The 19,264-nt window shown below is 36.8% G+C and overlaps 3 protein-coding genes across 8 annotated transcripts in view; 1 reads left to right on the forward strand and 2 right to left on the reverse strand.

The window, feature by feature from the left end:
* Positions 1-563: 563 nt before the first annotated feature.
* Ndf (Nucleosome-destabilizing factor) overlaps positions 564-19,264 on the forward strand; it is a 485,637-nt gene continuing 466,936 nt past the window's right edge. For 4 of the 6 annotated variants that reach the window (XR_012410227.1, XR_012410228.1, XM_073967695.1 and 1 more), the window contains exons 1-2: positions 585-1,066; positions 1,527-1,563. Coding sequence is in view for 4 of the 6 variants with exons in the window: in XM_073967695.1 (XP_073823796.1) it covers positions 975-1,066; positions 1,527-1,563 (129 nt within the window). In the remaining 2 variants the exon portion in view is untranslated. Of the gene's footprint in view, positions 1,067-1,526; positions 1,564-19,264 lie in introns of all 6 variants that reach the window. The other 2 variants (XM_073967697.1, XM_073967699.1) reach the window with 1 other exon arrangement.
* Positions 7,600-8,843, reverse strand: LOC141393994 (uncharacterized). Its single transcript, XM_073967700.1, has 2 exons — positions 8,684-8,843; positions 7,600-8,567 (listed from the first exon to the last, which is right to left on the reverse strand). Exons 1-2 carry the CDS (start codon positions 8,792-8,794, stop codon positions 7,653-7,655), a joined length of 1,026 nt encoding a protein of 341 aa, XP_073823801.1. The 5' UTR covers positions 8,795-8,843; the 3' UTR covers positions 7,600-7,652.
* On the reverse strand, positions 10,105-11,244 carry LOC141394845 (uncharacterized). The gene is made up of 2 exons (XM_073969861.1): positions 11,123-11,244; positions 10,105-11,022 (listed from the first exon to the last, which is right to left on the reverse strand). Exons 1-2 carry the CDS (start codon positions 11,213-11,215, stop codon positions 10,105-10,107), a joined length of 1,011 nt encoding a protein of 336 aa, XP_073825962.1. The 5' UTR covers positions 11,216-11,244.

A 19,264-nucleotide genomic window follows, 5' to 3' on the forward strand; every position in this document is an offset into this window, starting at 1 on the left:
AGCTGTGTCTTTTTACGTGATAATTTGTAATAATTTGTACTAATGTTGCAGATTTTGACAGTTGTATAAAGGAAAAGTTGCTGAAAAAATTGTTTCAGCAACATTTAGTATGTAAAAAGACACACCAATTACCATTAAAAAAGTACGGGAACACAATGAAAAATAGCATTGTAACAAAGTAATTTAATATTTTTTCACATTGTGTACAAATTTTGATACTAAAATTTTTTGTTGCAGCAATTGACCATCTACCTTGTTTATTGTGATACGTGAAAAGTGTTGCAACTTTTGGTACTTTTTTAGCAAAAACAGGGTTGTATATCATTTGTACTGCGATTTCGATGTTGATTTCGCTGAAATCACGAAATGAGATGATTTCATTTTTGTATGCGAAATCATGATAAATTTTGTTTGATTCCGCGCGAAATCACGAAACGACGCCGAATGTAAACCAAGCAATATACATTGTTCCCTTTTACCGAAATTTTATTAGTTGGCAACGCGAATTCAATCTTTGCAGTTTGAAAAAATACAACCCTGTACAAAACATCTAAAAACAAAACGTCACAAATTATCCACAAACTGCAACCAACTTCACACTATTAGAACAAGAGACAAGACAAAAACCGTGAAAAAATTCGTTGAGAGAAAATAAGAATCGTTCGTTTTTTAATGGAAAATTATTATTAGAAATTAAACAAAATTTATTTGTTTAGCAACAAATTCGCGTAACGATTTTGTGTTATTACTGCCAACAGCATATAAAATACACCGCACCGCATGAACAAACAAAAACGAACAAGCAAGAAGAAATTTTTATAGTGTTCAACACGGAGAAGAAGAAGCATTAAACAGTGTGTTTCGTGGTGTTGGTGTGAATAGAAGTACTACAACAAGAAGAAATAAAAATAAAACGAAAGAAAAAAATTGCGGCAAATAACAAAATAAAATTTCAATTTCGTATTGATAACATAATGTCGAAAACGAAAAAACAATCATTATCCGGTGGCGGTGGAAATGGAGAGTCTTTGGAAATCTTGTGTTACAAGCCTAAAGATCTAGTGTGGTAAGGAAAACTTGGGCAAAATTTCAATGGTTGGAAAAAAGTGCTGAATTGGTAGCATAGTAGCAGCGCAGTGGCGTTGGCTACAACCACGGCAAATAACTATTATGCGGGGGGCATTCATTAAGAAGTTTTTTCTTATTTGTGGCTAAGGAAGAAAAAATGGCGCAAAACATAACCTCAATGTGATTACCATGGTAAATAAACCAAGCAATTTGTATTAAAAAGTTGGAAATCTCATTATGTTCATTTTTGAAAACTTGTGGAAATGGAAATTTCCACAAACATTTTACACCATTCATGTTATTTGTTGTTTTCTTAACCTCTGCCCTGTTCTCAACCCAATGGGCGGGCAGAGGCCGCAAAAAAAATCCCGCGCATTTTTCCTACCACAATAATAATTGAAATTTTGCTTAGTTTTATTATTTACTTGGAAAATGTTTGCTAATTTTTTGTTTTCCAGGGCCAAGATGAAAGGTTTTGCCCCATGGCCAGCTATGGTAAGTGAAAAGATTTTATTAAATTCAATTCAAAAAAGTATTCTTTTACAAACATTATTCGGTCAACGTCAGCAGCATCGACGTTATCATGTTGTATTTTGACAACTCCGTTTAAGCTTTGTTGTTGTTTGTGTTGTGTGTATTTACTCTTCTCTTACAACATGTTGTAGAACAGCGACGCCGCCGTTCTCTGCTGCTGTCACATTCATGGGTCGTTGTTGTTTCTGTGTTTTGTGTGTTGTTATGTGCCTCCTCTTTATTTATTATTGACTGTACTTTTACGTATGCGATGGATGGTTCGTCGTTCGTTCACTGGTTTGGATGGTTGCTTTGCCCATTATTGAATGTGAACGATTGTACGTCGACGTTAACGCCGTATTTGGATAATTTGGTAATGAATGAAAAAGAAAACGAAAAAATAGATTTGTTTTCATTTTATTTTGGCGCAAAAATTGTGTAAATACTTTTTATATGGTGTTGATAATTTCAACTGAAAGAATGTCTCAATTTATCCGACCAAGTTGTCATACAGTTTGGGATAGTCTTGTCTTCTTCAGTGTAAACTTCAATGCCAAGTTGAATACCATATTTAAGCCTAATAAAATAGAAGCGAATAGCTAAATTGTCATACCTTTAAAAAATACTCTTTACCAGTGTATATTATATGAAATGTTGGTCGCTGTCTGTATTTGAGTTGAAGTATTCCACAATGGGAGCGAATATGAGTAGAAGTTAGGAGACTCCAACCGGACTGCTTTGGAATTTTAAATACATAAATTCTTTTAAACCAAAATTCAGCGTCTATTTAAGTTTTTTTTTTTTTTGCCTTTGGGCTGATGCAAAAGTCGGTCCTTTAACACCCCTTTTCATGGATTCATAGAATTATGGAAACTTGATTTTCCATATGTAGGGAAATGGGAATATTGGCCACAAAAGGCACCGGTATCTATGATTATTCTGGTTGCACGATCTTGGTGGACCCCTTATATTAGGAGTGAGTGAAGGGCACAGGTGACCTATTAGTATACTGAAATATTTACCAGTATATGTAATTATACCCTCAGCATTTATGCTAACGAGGGTATATATACTTTCATACGGGCAAAATGTGCCTCATCGAAATAATGGTTTTAGACCCCAAGTATGTTTGGGACGAAATGTGTTTCAGACAATTTGGAGTCGATTGAAAAATGTCCGTCCGGCTGGAGATCCCCTTCCATAACGGTCACTTTCGATCCATTCCTTTTAGTATCTCCTCCGCAAAACTTTTGATATTTAATCCTAATCAACATTTTTGTCGGTTCAAAGGCCCAAAACGCCAACATACATACGTATTTTGGGGAAAAATTGTTTCAATATACACAGGCTGAGGGTATATCTCTGTCGGCAACGCCGACTGATACTTTTTTACTTGTTATATAATAGAAATGCCTGACTGACGGCCATGGTGAGTGTAAACAGATCTAGCGACACTTGCCAATGACTGTCACTTCAGCTTCTTTTGTAACATTAGGCTTTCCCAACAAGACCAAGAAGGTTGTTCTGGCTTGTTATCTACCTCTCTGGTTAATTGCCTAACAATCTAAATCCCCAAAGTTTTTCACATAAATCTATCTCGGTTAAGTACATTTCTATAAGTACCAAATATTTTCCCCAAAAAGAACATTAAATAATAATTTTCTCGGTTTATTACCCGCACTGGTGTATTTCTCAGACAATCAATTTCTGTGACCATTTAAATTGTAATGAAGATGACCAGTGTTATGGTGTTAAGCTCACTGATGACTAAATTTCTTATATACATATTTCTAGACTTGACATGAATTATTCTACTATACCCTGTTTTCTTTTTTAACGGTTATGTTCTAATTGTTGTCATTTTTTTGAAAGGTTGAGATGAGATTTTTGTAACTACCCACATGGGGTAGCTATGCGGGATTTTCATAACTGCCTCAATTTTTTTTTTTTTTTTTTTTTTTTTGAAATTTTTGAAAGGTAGTTAACCGGGGTGCAGTGTATATGTTCTATGATCTTGGTAGAGCCGTTAAGTCTCCAATTTTAAGGGAACCAAAGTTGCGATGGCCTAAGCAAGGAGGGATATCAAGCATCTTATTTACTTCCAGAAGATTCTGTCAAACCACATCTCTCATTGCCTCTTGACATCTATAACAAGCTGTAAACTGAAAAGCCAATCTCAGTTTGAAGTGACGAACCTAAATATAAATTGTGAATATCCAATCTTGGAAGCCTATATCGGTACCAGAGATTATTTATCTGAATTTTGTAAATCTCATTCTTGATTTTCCCTTATTCTATATACACAAGTCTAGTTAGGTTAATTTAAAGGAACCGCGGCCACTGTAACCTCGGCCAGTCCGCTCGGAGACCCTTGGTCACTTGTGTGTTCACTTTGGATAGAAGTAAAGATTTTGTAGTTGCCACACCATATGATATAGGTATTTGGGTGTTCATTTTACTATTTAATCTTGCACTGCTTCTATCTCCAGGTCTTGGAATGTGTCTGCATCTTTAGGTTGTAGCCACAAAGCTACTGGTACTGTGTGTTATGTGTAAAGGTACTATGTGTTATGCGGGCCTGCATCGCATGTTTGGAAGTATTTTTGCGCTGTGTTATCACACTACTCTGGTTTGTCATAGCAGCTAATGTCCTTCAGCTGGGATAGATGAGAATATGATCCGAGGAACGAATTTACGCTATAGTTGGTTATGGCAACTGCTACTTCATTTTGTGATTGTTATTGAATCCTGCAAGATAGACTTGATAATCTAGGGGGATTCTATATTGAACCTCTGTTGAAGATCCTATGATGATTCTCACAGTAACAACCTGCAACAAGGGCATGTCATTGTGTTGCCTTACTGGAAGAATCTTAGTCTCCTCAAGCAGATGTTTCACTATTGATATAAGGAGGCAGTCTGTAGATGCAAAGAATAGTAGCATGTAGAGTATAGTGGTGGTGACGTAGAAAGTTGCCTAGTTATAGCTTGTTTTTCAAGTCATAGTATCTATCTCATATCTACATTGTCTCAATGGATTCTGAGATATCTAAACAAGCTCTAATGACCAGTGATGATGACCACTGTGATTTTCATCCCTAGCTTATTTAGTGAGAGAAAAAATTAGTTTGCTATACACGCTGCGAGATCACAGGTCATATTCATATACTTCATACCAAGATTCCACTTCCAATTTGTGGCCCGCCTTCTCGAAGTAAATCTTTTATAGCACGACGATTGAGAACCATCCCGTTTCATCAAGTTACTTAATATAGTTTACGATATTATTTATTTCATGTAGAATATTTTGCATTTTGAGGCTGGGTATAAGTCCAACTCACAAACTGAAATGCTTTCTGACAGTTAGAACCTCTGCTAGAAAATGACTTTACTTATCGTTAAGCCTATATGAGTTTTGAGTACAATGATTCTTTTAGAAGCCAACCACCCCGGTGTCTTCCTCCATCTTAGATTCTTTTATATATAATGCAAGACCATCAGTAGGAGGTTTATCTGCAACTAACGTATTTCTGTTTGTTATATTTACGCAAAATGATAAAAATGAATAATTATTTATGAATTTACAGAACATCAGTCATGTTTAAGTTATTCGCGTTCCATTGTGTGAAACATGGCGCTTTCTAAGAGGTTAGAGGTCAAGGATCACATTCAGAGAAGTGATTTTGATTACCACGAAGATCACAGTTGATGCAGCTCTTTCCACACTTGATACCATGGAAAGAAGTACTTTAATCCCAAGTACATTTCACTAAACAAGCTAATCATACATAGCTTAACATGGACAGAACCACGGTTACATACAAACAGTTTATAAACTAGTGTTCTGAGTCCCCAAATATGACCATTTGAGTTATTGCAGGGACAGAGTGCTATAAAAGATTTCCTTGTTCGTTAATATCAAGTACATTGATGTTTGTTTCAGAGGCCTCTTGTGCGTTGATACCACCCACTTTGTCTTTTTTCAATATTATTTTTAACCGTCCGTAAATTTCTACACATGTTGCTGTTTATAGTGTAGTGTGTCAAATCTATTCAAGAGAAACTTCTCATATAACGTTCTCCAGTAGGATTTTGAAAGCTCGTTTAATTGTGCCAAACCTCATTATACCCTCAGCCTTTAGGCTAAAGAGGGTATTTACACTTTGATACTACCAAAAATGTGCCTCATCGAAATAATGGTTTTAGACCCCAAGTATGTTTGTACGATATCCGTTTCAGACAATTTTGAGTAGATCTAGCAATGTCCGTCCGTCTGTCTGTCTGTCGGTCTGGCTGGTGCGCACGATAACTCTTGAACGGATCAATCGATTCGGTTCAAATTTTGGGTATCGAAATATTTTGTCCAGATTCGATTTAAGTTCGAAGATGGGCCATATAGGTCCACTCCTTCAGGTACCTCCCCCACAAATGTTCAAAAATTGTCGCAAAACTTGTGCGCACGATAACTCTTGTAGGGACAAACCGATTTGGTCCATACTTTGCACATCGTGTAATATCTACCAAACTTAGATGAGGTTCCAATATGGAGTCAATCGTTCCACTCCTTCGGGTACCTCCCACACAACATTTCGGAAAAGTTCAGTTTAGGACCTGGTCTCGAATCGCCTTGGTTTTTGTTGTAACATCTTGTATTCACTGTCCCCTATACGAAGGTACAAGTTTCCTCAGGGGCAAGTCCATACTTCCTGAAAAAATAGCCTGAATGTTGAAAAACAAACCCTATGACACCATGTTTGTGGGTGGAAGCGCAAGATAATTCTCGAACGGAAATGTCGATTCCGCCCAAAATTTGGCCTTCGTAATATTGTTTCCAAACTTAGTTTAAGTTCGTAGATAAGCCATATCGGTACACTCCTTTAGGTACCTCTTGATGGGAGTGACCGATTTGGTCCATACTTTACACATTCTCATAATATCTACCAGATATAGATCAGGTTCGAATATGGACTATATTTTTTCACTCCATCCCGTACCTCCCACACAAAATTTCGGATAAGTTCACTATATGACCTGCTATTGAATCACTTTAATTTTTGTTGAAGCAACTTGCATTCGCTGCCTCAATTACGATGGTAAAAGTTGTTTCAGGGGCAAGTCCATACTTCTTGAGAAAACAGCCCGAAGGGTGTAAAAACCCCCTATGACACCCCCATGGTCTATGTCGGTTCATTCCTTTAAGTACCTTTTCCGCAAAATTTTTGAACTTTAATCCTAATCAACATTTTTGTCGGTTCATACGACCAAAATTTTGAGACTCCCTAAATACATAAGTTTTTTGTGAAAAAAGTTTTTCAATTTGCACAGGCTGAGGGTATATCTCTGTCGGCAAAGCCGACTGATACTTTTTTACTTGTTTTAACAGCAGATTGTGTATAGCTCATTGTCATCCTGCAAAACCAGGTGTACTTTATATAACCCGTTGGGGTTTTATTTTAATCTATATTTTCACTATTCGAAAAGATTTTTGATTTTACTTTGGTATATGGGCTACCATGCCCACGGTCATTTATATATCAGATGTTAAATATATCGGAGGGTAAAGCTTACTCAATGTGTGTTCAGTCACTCTCTCTTGTCGTCTTTAGATATACTTGCAGGTAGTTCCCTTGTCCTGTTTGAACCCTTATCCCCTGAAGTTTTTATCTAAGAAAGTAATCCCCTATGATTATCAGGGAATTTAAAAATACTCTTCCAATTCTTTACACAACAACATTGAAAACGGTTGGTTCAGTATATCAGGTTTTTATACGTTTTATACAGTTATTTGACGTCGAAAACTAATGTTTAGGAATTTCACTCCTATCGCTGCTCTTTTATACACCAGGGAAAATCTGGAGATAAACTCATCAACAGACGAACCTTTTATATGTATGTGTGTATTATGCCTGTAGATGCATGAAATTCACAAACGCAACCCCAGGAACTTCACTCAGAGACATCGCGTCCTTTTTGATATGGTATTCTGTGAATTGTCAATCCCACAAAAACAAATCAACCTTCAATATTAAAATTTATTAATACTACAAATGTACCGCAAATATAAATATTTTTTAATTGTTAAATGAATATACATAACCATCTTCATCTTCACAATATTGAACAGTGGGAATATTTAAAGCATTTCTCTTTCGTTCCACCAGATAAACTATTAGGAAAAATATTCCAGCCAAAATTAAAGGAATGCCCAATACTAATGACATTATTTTGGCAATAAACATTGTTGTGCTCTCACATATAATTTGGAATTTTACATTTAACGATTTATTGAAACCACTTTTACACTTACAAATACCACCCAATAGACATACGCCATTGTCACATGGTTTATCATAGCACAAGTTTTCCGCTTCACAAACATTTGGATTAGCAGTTTGATGATAATCTGTCAAACATTGACATTGATTTGGTCCAGTACAATCAGCATAAACACACGGCTCTTGGCACCAATGCTCACAATGTGTATCATTTGTTTTCCGATAACCATCATAACAAGAACATTCATTATAGTTATGCAAGCAATAACCGCCAGCCGTATTGGTACATGAGCAATGCTTTAGAACACATTGTTTTCCCTCATTATCGGGACGATGTGCATCATCACATTGTAATTCACATTCACCATTTTCCGGATTCATTTCATACTTATTGTAACATTTACATTCTTGTGGTGCTACACAATGCGAATAATTTGGACATACAGGATCATCACATATGGGTTCACAAAAGTGTGGTCCTAACTTTCTGTAACCTTTGTTGCACACACATTGACCTTGTTGTGGACAATAGCCATTTTCACAATAACATACTTCTTGGCAAGATTGTAAAGTTTGATTCCAAACATAGCCGATATTACACTCACAAACATCGGGTGCACTACATACACCATTAAGACAATTTTTACAAAGAGGCCTGCAGTGTTTATTGATCATTACGTAGCCTTTGCAACATTCCCGAATCGTTTCACTCTATAACAAAGGAAAATGTTTAATAGGTGGGATTCCAAATGTAAAAAGTCTGGCAGTTTGCAATCAATGCTAGTTTATTTGTAAATTTTCAATTTGTAACGTCCATGTAAACTTACCTCTCCATTTGAATTTAAACGTTTTACGGAACACATATGTTCATCGACTTTTTGTGCCGCAATTACTTGTACCTCAAATATCACCAAAAGTAGATAAAATCGTATTACCATTTTTGTTGTTGCTTCAAATTTCTGCTATTGCATCTTAAACGTTCGTGACAATACTGAGGAGATAAAAGTGACTTGATGATTAGTTTAGTCACTATTCTGCGGCATCACACGGGCGTGTTGTATTCATAAAGTTTAGATTTGTGGTTACGAATAGAGACTTAGAGAAAACGTAGCAAGAAAGGAAGGAGTTCTTTCAATAAGAATGAGTAGCATTTGTTTATAACAATATCAGTTTTATACCTAACTAAAGTTGATATGATGATTGATTTGTTCATTCTGAATATTTTTATAGAATATCAAAATTACACGTCAATTATTTCTTTGCAGAAAGAATTTCACATTGGCAGCTTTTATAGATATTGATGATGATTCTTGTAGTTTGGAACTTGACATCGTTAACCGCAGAGAAATATTTCATCTACTCAGATGAGGCTGGACCGATGAAATGTTAAGAAATATGAATGTTCTATACTAACATAGAAAGTCGGGCAACATTGTACGCTCACTACTCCTATGGCATCGTGTGATTCACCGTATTCTCAAGGAATATTAAAAAATTAGGAAAATAGATTTAGATTAAGTTCGAGAATGTGGTCATGGTCGGTGCATAAAATGGACCACCGAAACAACAGAAGCTTTTCTCGAAGACAATGTTCTTTTTTGAAAAATTGATAAATTGCCATAACTGTTATTGAGCAAAACTATATGGGATAATGGGATATATTTCTTAGAAGATATTTAGAATATCAATGTTCTATCTATCTCTGTATCGCGCCCGAATTTGTGACCAGGAAGCCACAGTGGTACAGTGTAAGCGTGTCTGCCTTTAATTCAGAGGGCCTACGGTTTCGGCATTTCCAAACCCCTCATCGTAATGTTGGCCTACATTTCTTGAGAATTTCAAAAAACTTCTTTGCTCTGCAGAAAGTGTTCGGTTTCGTCGAAAAGAATTTCACATTGGCAGGATTTGTAGATACAAATTGTGGGGACATGTTTGACCAGGAATATCTAAATTATGTTCATACATTCCAGATGTTGTTATTTCAGCTGCCAAGGGTTAATGCTGGGCGAAACACTTTGGTTTCGCGTCATTGCGGTACAAAGAACCGCTGCCGTGGGATTACATTCCAGGTGTAGAAGTAGGCTACATTGGCCCCACAGGAAAACAAATAAAACTTCAAAATACAAATTTATTTATACTATATAAAAATATATTTTAATTATTAAAATATATATTTTAATTATTAAAATATATATTTTAATTATTAAAAATACATATATATTTTTATTTAATTCATTAAAAATTTATTTTAATTATTAAATGCATATACATAACCATCTTCATCTTCAGCATATTGAACAGTGGGAATATTTAAAGCATTTCTTTTTCGTTCCACCAGATAAACTATTAGGAAAAATATTCCAGCCAAAATTAAAGGTACGCCCAATAATAATGACATTATTTTGGCAATAAACATTGTTGTGCTATCACATATAATTTGGAATTTTACATTTAACGATTTATTGTAACCACTTTTACACTTACAAATACCACCTAATAGACATACCCCATTATCGCATGGTTTACCATAGCACAAGTTTTCCTCTTCACAAACATTTGGATCGGCAGTTTGATGATAATCATCCAAACATTGACAATGATTTGGTCCAGTACAATCGGCATAAACACACGGCTCTTGACATAAATGTTCACAATGTGTATCATTTGTTTTGCGATAACCATCATAACAGGAACATTCATTATAGTTATGCAAACAATAACCACCAGCCGAATTGGTACATGAACAATGCTTTAATACACATTGTTTTCCCTCATTATCGGGACGATGTGCATCATCACATTGTAATTCACATTCACCATTTTCCGGATTCATTTCATATTCATCGTGACATTTACATTGTTGTGGTGCTACGCAAGTCGAATATTTCGGACATACGGGATCATCACATATGGGTTCACAAAAGTCTGATTCTAACTTTCTGTAACCTTTGTTGCAGACACATTGACCTGGTTGTGAACAATAGCCATTTTCACAATAACATCCAAACTGTTGGCAAGATTGTAAACTTTGATTCCAAATAAAGCCGTCATTACACTGACATACATCGGGTTCATTACATACTCCATTTAGACAATTTTTACAATTAGGCTTGCAATGTCCATTTATCATCACGTAGCCTTTGCAACATTTCCGAATCATTTCATTCTAAAACAAAGAAAAAATGTTTAATAGGTGGGGCTCAAAATGTAAATTACATTAAATGCAATTTATTCGTAAATCTTCAATGTGTAACCTTCCAACATACCTCACCATTTGGACATATATGTTCATCGACGTTTTGTACCGCCATTACATGTACCACAAATAGCAGCAGAAGTACATAATATCCTATTGTCATTTTTTTCTTCAATTGTATACTATTTCTTCTTAAACGTGTGTGACAATACTGAGATATAAGTCGCATGATGATTATTGTTCATTATTCTGCGGCATCATACGGGTGGGAGTAGTATTTATAAAGATATGTTTTGTGGTTTCGAATTGACACTTAGAAACATAGTGAAAAAGGAATGAGTTCTATAAATAAGAATGAGTAGCATTTTGTCCATGATATAAATATTGTATCTAACTATAGTGGATATTTTATTAATTTGCTCACTCTGAATATTGGCGTGGTCAAATATTTCTCTCTTAAGGGTAAATAAAGTTCTGCAGAAAGTAAGTAGTCGGCTGAGTCGAAAAATTTCACATTGGCAGCTTTTATAGATACATATAGATAATACATATAGATGATGATTCTGAAGCTTGGAATTTGGAATTTTTAACCACAGAGAAATATTTCATCACCTCAAATGGGCTCTACCTATGAATTGCTAAAAAATCGGAACCTAATACTCTAAGATTGAGAAAGTTTCCATAAGAATTCCGGGCAACATTGCCACCACTCCCATGGCTTTGTGTTATTCACTGCATACTCAAAGACTTCTATTAAATCTGAAAAGTAGTTTTAACCTTATGCCGAGAATGTGGTTCTGCTTCTAAGTTGACTTTTTTTTATAAAATTCCGAAAGTTTTGATATAACCCACTTGCACCCATGATTGAATAGCTTCGTAGTCATCGAACATTTTTGTAGGCAAGAATGAGTAATGTAGTGTAATTTGTAATGTAATATGATGATTCGTGGTGCTATTTTGGTTTGGAAAATTCACAAAGTTACAGTCATCAAAATCGCATTGATATGATCTACATATACAGCCCGATTATGAATACCAACTCCCCGTGAGTTGTGCCTCTGTGCCGTTGCAATGTAAAGTCAAGAGTGAGAAAACTCACGGGGAGTTGATATTCATCATCTGGTTGATAGGGTTTTATATCATGAAGATCTATCCCTATGCGAACCCTGTACAAATTATACCAACTGCTGTGCCAAAACCGCTATTGTTTGTGGTGACAGATACCTTTATTCTGTTGCCAATGTATCGGATAATCGGATCAATATGTATACCGTACAACACTGCCCCCCGAGCCTCTCCCCTGGCTACGTCGGTGGAACACACGATCCAATCTCTGGCAACCTTCAGCCAGCCAAACCGAGTCAAGAAGACTGCTTCTTCGGAATCAATCTCGGATCGGTCTAAAATTTTTACTTGTTTATGGGCACTAGAGTGTCTAAAAAAGCAATTTTTTTATTTCCTTCCCCCCAAATTTTTTCCATTTGATCCAAAAAAACTTATATAAGAAATTTTATGGCGATCGGTTAAGGTTAACCTGCGCCAACATAGCGATCGCTGTTCCCATAGTAATTTGTATGGAACCAAAGGCGCGATTTCACCAAAATCCTCTAAATGTCACATTTATCGTCCGATCGATGAAAAACTTTACAAGTTCATTATTTTGGCTAAAAAACGATTTCTACAAAATAATTTGAAGATCGGATTTTGATGTGGCTCCAATATGCATAGTTGGCCGATTTTGGGTATTTTGGGCCCTATATAGCTATATCAACCACCACCGTGGTGCAATGGTTAGCACGTCCGCCTTGCACTCAGAAGGTCTGCGGTTCGAATCCCAGGCCAAGCAACATCAAATTTTCAACGGTGGCAAAATTCCCCCTCAGTAATGCTGGCGACATTTCCTGAGTATTTAAGCCATGAAAAACTTCTCTACAAGTGGTGTCGTAAGACACGCCGTTCGGACTCGGACCACCACCGTGGTGCAATGGTTAGCACGTCCGCCTTGCACTCAGAAATTCTGCGGTTCGAATCCCAGGCCAAGCAACATCAAATTTTCAACGGTGGCAAAATTCCCCCTCAGTAATGCTGGCGACATTTCCTGAGTATTTAAGCCATGAAAAACTTCTCTACAAGTGGTGTAAGACACGCCGTTCGGACTCGGCAATAAAAAGTAGGTCCCATATCATTGAGCCAATATGAATCGGCGTGTACTCATTGATATGAGAGAAGTCTCCCTTGTCCCATCTGGGATGTTTGTGGAACAATTATAATTATTATAGCTATATCAAAATTCGATCAGATATTCCCAATTTTTTGTAGAAATCTTATTTTAGCCTCAATAATGAACCATTGTTAGTCCTTTGGTCCCACAACGACATACAGTTTTTCCGGGGAAGGTCCATACTTCTGGAGATTGGTTCTTGTCATTTCGCAAACGCCTTACTTTAACACCATTAGGGTACGTCTCGGAACGGGCTAACATTTTTAACATAGGTAGTCCTTGGGACCCTTATCACAACGATATATAGATTTACCGGGGGAAGTCGCAAATTCCCAACATCTTAAAGATAGCAATATCCTTTAATATCTTTCTTAAAATCTCCATCCTTCTCTCCATAATGATCTATTTCATTTAATTTCACATTTCAGCTCTCTATTAGAATGAGCACAATGGACCAAAAGGTATTGGAGTGAAGTAGCTTTCTAATACGATAGTTACACGTTACCTTAACTATGTGGCTTTATTTTTTCACCTATGTAGCACTGTTTAGATCATGCCGATTTTTCCCGATGACGTTCTTGAACGACTGTTTAATTTGGATGCGATACGATTAAAGGCTGCATCATCACACCATCTTAGTTCTGTCGGTATCACTATTGTTGTAGTTGTAGCAGTATATGATTGATTCGCTGGTCAGAACGCTTATCGTTTCGGGTCAATCCGGTACAAAGAACCTCCTTCCGTGGGATCAGAATCACTGTTGCTCGTCTACACAGTTGTCGTTTCTTCTGCTGCCATAGTGGTGGATTTTCTCGTTGGGATCGTATTCTTTCTGGATTTTCGAATTGCCAAGAAAAATCCTGAAAACCTACAATAAACCTAAAAATGTAAACTTTGATCGCGATTTATTTCATTTTTTCTTGTTTTTGGATTTTTCTTATCTATGAACATTGCTGTCACAGAATCCGCAAAAACTTTCCAGGTGTAAGCGGTTTTCATTTAATGTTAGTTAAGGTGCACCCTTCATGTCATTGTTTTATAAGGAGTCGATACAGTCAGTCCATATCTCGAAAATGGTAAAACTTACTAAAATAACATTAAGGCCAATCTTGTAGAGAATTTTCAATGTTATAAGATTTGCTCTAATCCCATTTCGATAGGACTTGCGGTTTCCGAGCAAGATCGTGAAAACATAATAAAGCCATAAAAATTTGAACTTTGACCGCGATTTATTTCAAAAATCCCGTCCGGCGATTTTTTCGTTTTTTGATTTTTCTCATTTTTTGATTTTTCTCATCTACGAACATTTTAGTTCCAGGATCCGCAAAAACTTCCCGGGTTTAAGCACCTTTCATTTAAAATTAGTTAAGGCTCACCTCGAATATCAATTTTTGCCTAACTAGCAGTTCTCTTACACTGATGTCGCTCATATACGGACTGTGGTTTTCTTAGAAAACTACATATGTCCACAAATGTTCTATTAAAGAATATTTTCGTTCTACCCGAAATGATCTCAACCGCCAACTTTTTCCTAAACCAGTATTTCACTAGGTTAGGTTAGGTTTGGGGATGTGTAGTCAATGTATATATATATATATTGACTACGCCACTCGGAGACCTTTCGGTCCATTGTGATCATCTATAAAAAGAGGTTCAGAATTACCTGAAAAGACAAGAGAAGAGAAAAGAGAGAAGAATAAAGAAAAGAGGGTGTGGTTTGGAAAGTAGTAATAAATGAATTATTAAAAACAAAAAATGAAGATATAATAAAGAAAGAGAGGGTGGTTTATTTGGTGATGGTGGAAAAAACTGTCAGAGAAGTAGTTACGCTTATGGGTCGCTCCGTCCCAGCCAATTCAGATTTTTGATGATGATGTTTATGATTGTTGGTTCCATGTTTGAGTAGAAGGTTAAGCTTGGAGGAAAGCATATTCGTTTTAATCTATATCGCTTTCGAGTTAACATCGGGCAACGACATAAAATATGCTCGATCGTCTCCGTTTCCTCCTCATCTTCACAGAGCCTGCAATAGTCCACGCCATCATCCTGCCATTTGCCGATAAAAGCTCGGATGTTGCAATGGCCGGTAATGACTCCCGTCAATACCCTGATTTCTGACTTATTCAAACTTAAAAGTGAAGTTGTTCTCTTTGTTGATAGAGTCGGCTAAATGGCCCTTGACACGTTGCACCTTGGTTCATTATGCCATAGTTCCTTGGCTTGTTCTTCAAAGAATGTCTCCACCTTCCGAAAAACGTGACATATGGGTGGTTTGATAGAATCAGTAATAGCTTGACTTGTTGATTGAGATCCATGTCTTGCCAGTTCATCTGACTTATCGTTTCCCACAATGACACATTGTCACGGTACCCAGCAGAGTCGGACAGCGTTAGTGAGGTTCGCCAAAGCAGTTTTACACTCAAGAACGGTCTCAGACTTGATATTGGAGGATTTGATGGCTTTAAGAGCCGGCTGACTATCAACGAAGTCAGTCACCGGTTCAAAGATTTCAGCATCCATACTTTTAATCAACTCTGCGGCCATTTTGATCGCGAAAATTTCTGCTTGGAAAACACTACAGTCGCTGTTCAACCTATATGAGTATTCGAGGCAAAGCTTTTCGCCATAGACGCCAGCTCCGGTACCTTCTTTCATCTTGGAACCGTCTGTATAGAAAACCAGACCGTCCAGAGGAGGGTTACTACGGATCCAGTCATCTCTACTAGGGATAACGACCTCAAAATCATCAAATCTATGGATTGGTGATAAGTAGTCGCTGAAATTCCCCTGCTGATTCAAGCTAAGGTTTGGCCCTAGCTCCCGAAGAATGCATGCATGACCATAGGTGCTGTCACGCCAACGATTCAATTCATGTAGCCTTAGGGCACTACGTGCTGCTTGACCTTTGATGCTAAGTTTCTTGGGCAAGAGGTCTAGCATCGCATTCAGAGCTGCTTGTGGTATACTTCTAAAAGCTCCAGTTATCAGGATCGAGGCTGCCCTTTGCACCTTGTCTATGTTGCCAGAGTTCGATTTATGTCGAAGCGCATGCCACCAGACAAGACATCCATAGTATAGGATGGGTCTCACAACAGTATTATACAACCAGTGTATAATAGCTGGATTTTATCCCCAACTTTTCCCAATCGAATTCTTACATGAATAGAGTGCGATCATACCTCTCTTCGTCCGTTCCTCGGCGTTTCTCTTCCATCTCAATTGAGAATCCAGGATTGTACCTAGGTATTTGGCCTCAGGAGATAGATGTAACTGCACTCCATCCAATGTTGGTGGTGTATTTCACTAAGAAATGCTCCCAAAAAGGGCATCTGCGTAGTACCAATTATTCAAAATTGACATAATCTGATGTATGCTTCTTTCTCACTGAACAGAGCACTGGACGAAATATTCATATTCAATTGTGGGTTATACACATTTTATAATTCAATTTAATTAAGCACAACATTCAAAATTATCAGATTGAAACACAATTTTTTTATTTGAAGCTGATCATATTTTCCAAGTACCCACTCTAAGAAGAATGAAAAATGTTCGCTGTCATCAATTAAAATACAAAATTATGACAGGCATTAGGAACGTGACATTTCTCCCTTTTTAGCTACACGAAATATATCATCGTTGGAAGACATTCCATAACAAGTTTCGTTTCTAAAACACCCTATAGCAATAAGTTGAACTACATACACATATAAACTTCATTGTGTGTTCAAAACTTTAAGCCCCTTTGACATGTTTTTTCATACGTCCCTGTTTGATCAAAAGTCAATCTGTCGTCATTTAATTGTTAACATCGGCACAACTTTGAATAAAAAGCTCTTAGCCGATGTTTATACAAATAATTCCATTTGCTTTCAAATATACTCCATCGTGGAACGTTTGCATTAAGTTCAATATACGATCGTCTTAGACGAATTACAGTCATATTGGAGCAAACTGCCAGTCGCTGGAGCAAATACTTGCCTAATGTGACCTTACCTTAAGTGATACCTCCTCAAACTGTCTCGAATATCTGAAATAGTACACCTTAACCCCACTCACTTTTTTGTTATCGTTATTATTTTCATATCTTTATGTTTTGTTAAAATTAAGAGAATTCTGATAAAAAAAAAACACGATTTCTTCACTACATACCATCACATGGCTATTTCGAAATCATTTACCGACATACAAAGGTGTGAAAAATGGCACAAAAGTTTTTTCTTCTTAAAATAAGGCAAACGATTTAAAAATGAGAAAACAAAAACGTGTTCGATCAACAGAAACATAGTGAAGGTCACAAGAAGGTATATAGGTTTGATAAACTAGCAATTGGTCGAGTATCTTAATATATTCGATAGGTGTTGTAGCAGACCCATTTTTGCTACCGACTATTCCAGCCGGAAAAAACCTTAACATGGGAACGAATATATGAGGCGATGCAGTTGTGCGATATCAGCATGAACTATACTGCTCTGTTTTGAGCTGTTTTCAAATACCGACCTTATTCATTTCTTATAATTTTTTAGGCTCTATTCGTCTGAGACCGAGAGTTTGGTTGTAGGATGCGCATCTGCCATTGTTATAGACAGCAACTCCACTCTGTGACCAGCTGCCGTCCATTTTGTTCATCCTGAAAAGAGAGAGAAAGGAGGTATGTGGAGAGGGAAAGAGGAAAATGGATAGAACAGACAAGAAAATATGTAGAAAAAATTTATTGAACTTAGATGGAGGACAAATTTGATCGAACTTAATTAGATTTCGGAAAACCCGCATCGCAGTCATTTAAGTCGGATTGTCTTCACAGTGCTTGTAGTAATCAATGCTGTTGTCCTCCCGCCTGCTTGTCATAGATCTTATACGGCAGTGACCAGCAGTGACTCCTACAGTAAATCCGGTGTACTCTCAGTATTACAAAATTTTTTAAAAATTGGATCGGATTTTTTCATCTATTGAACTATAATTGTGGTCTTTTGTGATATTTCGTGAAAATGCACCTTTAGACCCATCCAAATTACTATGGCAATAAAAATCGCGGCAGGGGTTAAGGTTAGCCGATAGCGATAAATTTCATATATAAGGTTTTAGGATCAAATGGAACCAATTTAGAAGGTAGGATCGCCCTAAACCATATACACCTTGTGGGATATCATCGATATAATGGTTTTAGACCCCAACTATTTTTGGACGAAATCGGTTTCAGAAAATTTGGAGTCGATTTTGCGTCCGTCTGCCCTGAGTGCACGATAACTCTCGAACGGATCAATCGATTTCGTCTTCGTAATATTTTGTCCAAATTTAGATCTAGTTCGAAGATGTACCATATCGGTCCACTTCTTCCGCAACCTCTGTCACAAAAGATAAAAAAAAGTTTACCTAAAATGGTGCGCACACTCCAACGGATCCAGCGATTTGGCCTAAAATTTGGTCTACGTAATATTTCTTACCCCTCAGTAATGTTGGAGACATTTTCTGAGTATTTCAGTCATGTAAAACTTCTCTACAAAAGTGGTGTCTTAGACACGCCGTTCGGACTCGGCAATAAACTGTAGGTCCCATATCATTGAGCTAATATGAATCGGGGTGCACTCATTGATATGAGAGAAGTCTCCCTTGTCACTTATGGGATGTTTGTGGAATAATTAAAAAAAATATTTCTTCCAGACACAGATGAGGTTCGATTATGGACTATATTAGACCAGTCTGGATATCTGGAGGGCGCGATAACTATCTAACGGATCAACCGATTTGGTCCTCGTAATATATTTGTCAAACTTAAATCTAGTTCCAAGATGACGGACCATATCGATCAACTTCTTCCGGCACCTTTCCATAAAAGTTCAAAAATTTTCCCTAAAATGGTGCGCACTCTCTAACGGAATGAAGCGATTTGGTCTAATAAATTAGGTTCGAATATGCTTCTAAGGGCCCGTTCTGAAAGAAAGGGTGCTTCTATAGACCATTTTTAAAAAAAGGGTGATGCTATATACCCTT

Source organism: Musca autumnalis, unplaced genomic scaffold, assembly GCF_047663935.1.
Source record: "Musca autumnalis isolate F117 unplaced genomic scaffold, ASM4766393v1 scaffold_2, whole genome shotgun sequence".
NCBI lineage: Eukaryota > Metazoa > Arthropoda > Insecta > Diptera > Muscidae > Musca > Musca autumnalis.

Coding starts and splice junctions, on each gene's coding strand:
- LOC141394845 (XM_073969861.1), bottom strand. CDS start 11,215: ATGACAATAGGATATTATGTACTTCTGCTGCTATTTGTGGTACATGTA. Junction 11,023..11,122: donor ATATATGTCCAAATGGTGAG/GTATGTTGGAAG, acceptor TCTTTGTTTTAG/AATGAAATGATTCGGAAATG.
- LOC141393994 (XM_073967700.1), bottom strand. CDS start 8,794: ATGGTAATACGATTTTATCTACTTTTGGTGATATTTGAGGTACAAGTA. Junction 8,568..8,683: donor GTTTAAATTCAAATGGAGAG/GTAAGTTTACAT, acceptor CCTTTGTTATAG/AGTGAAACGATTCGGGAATG.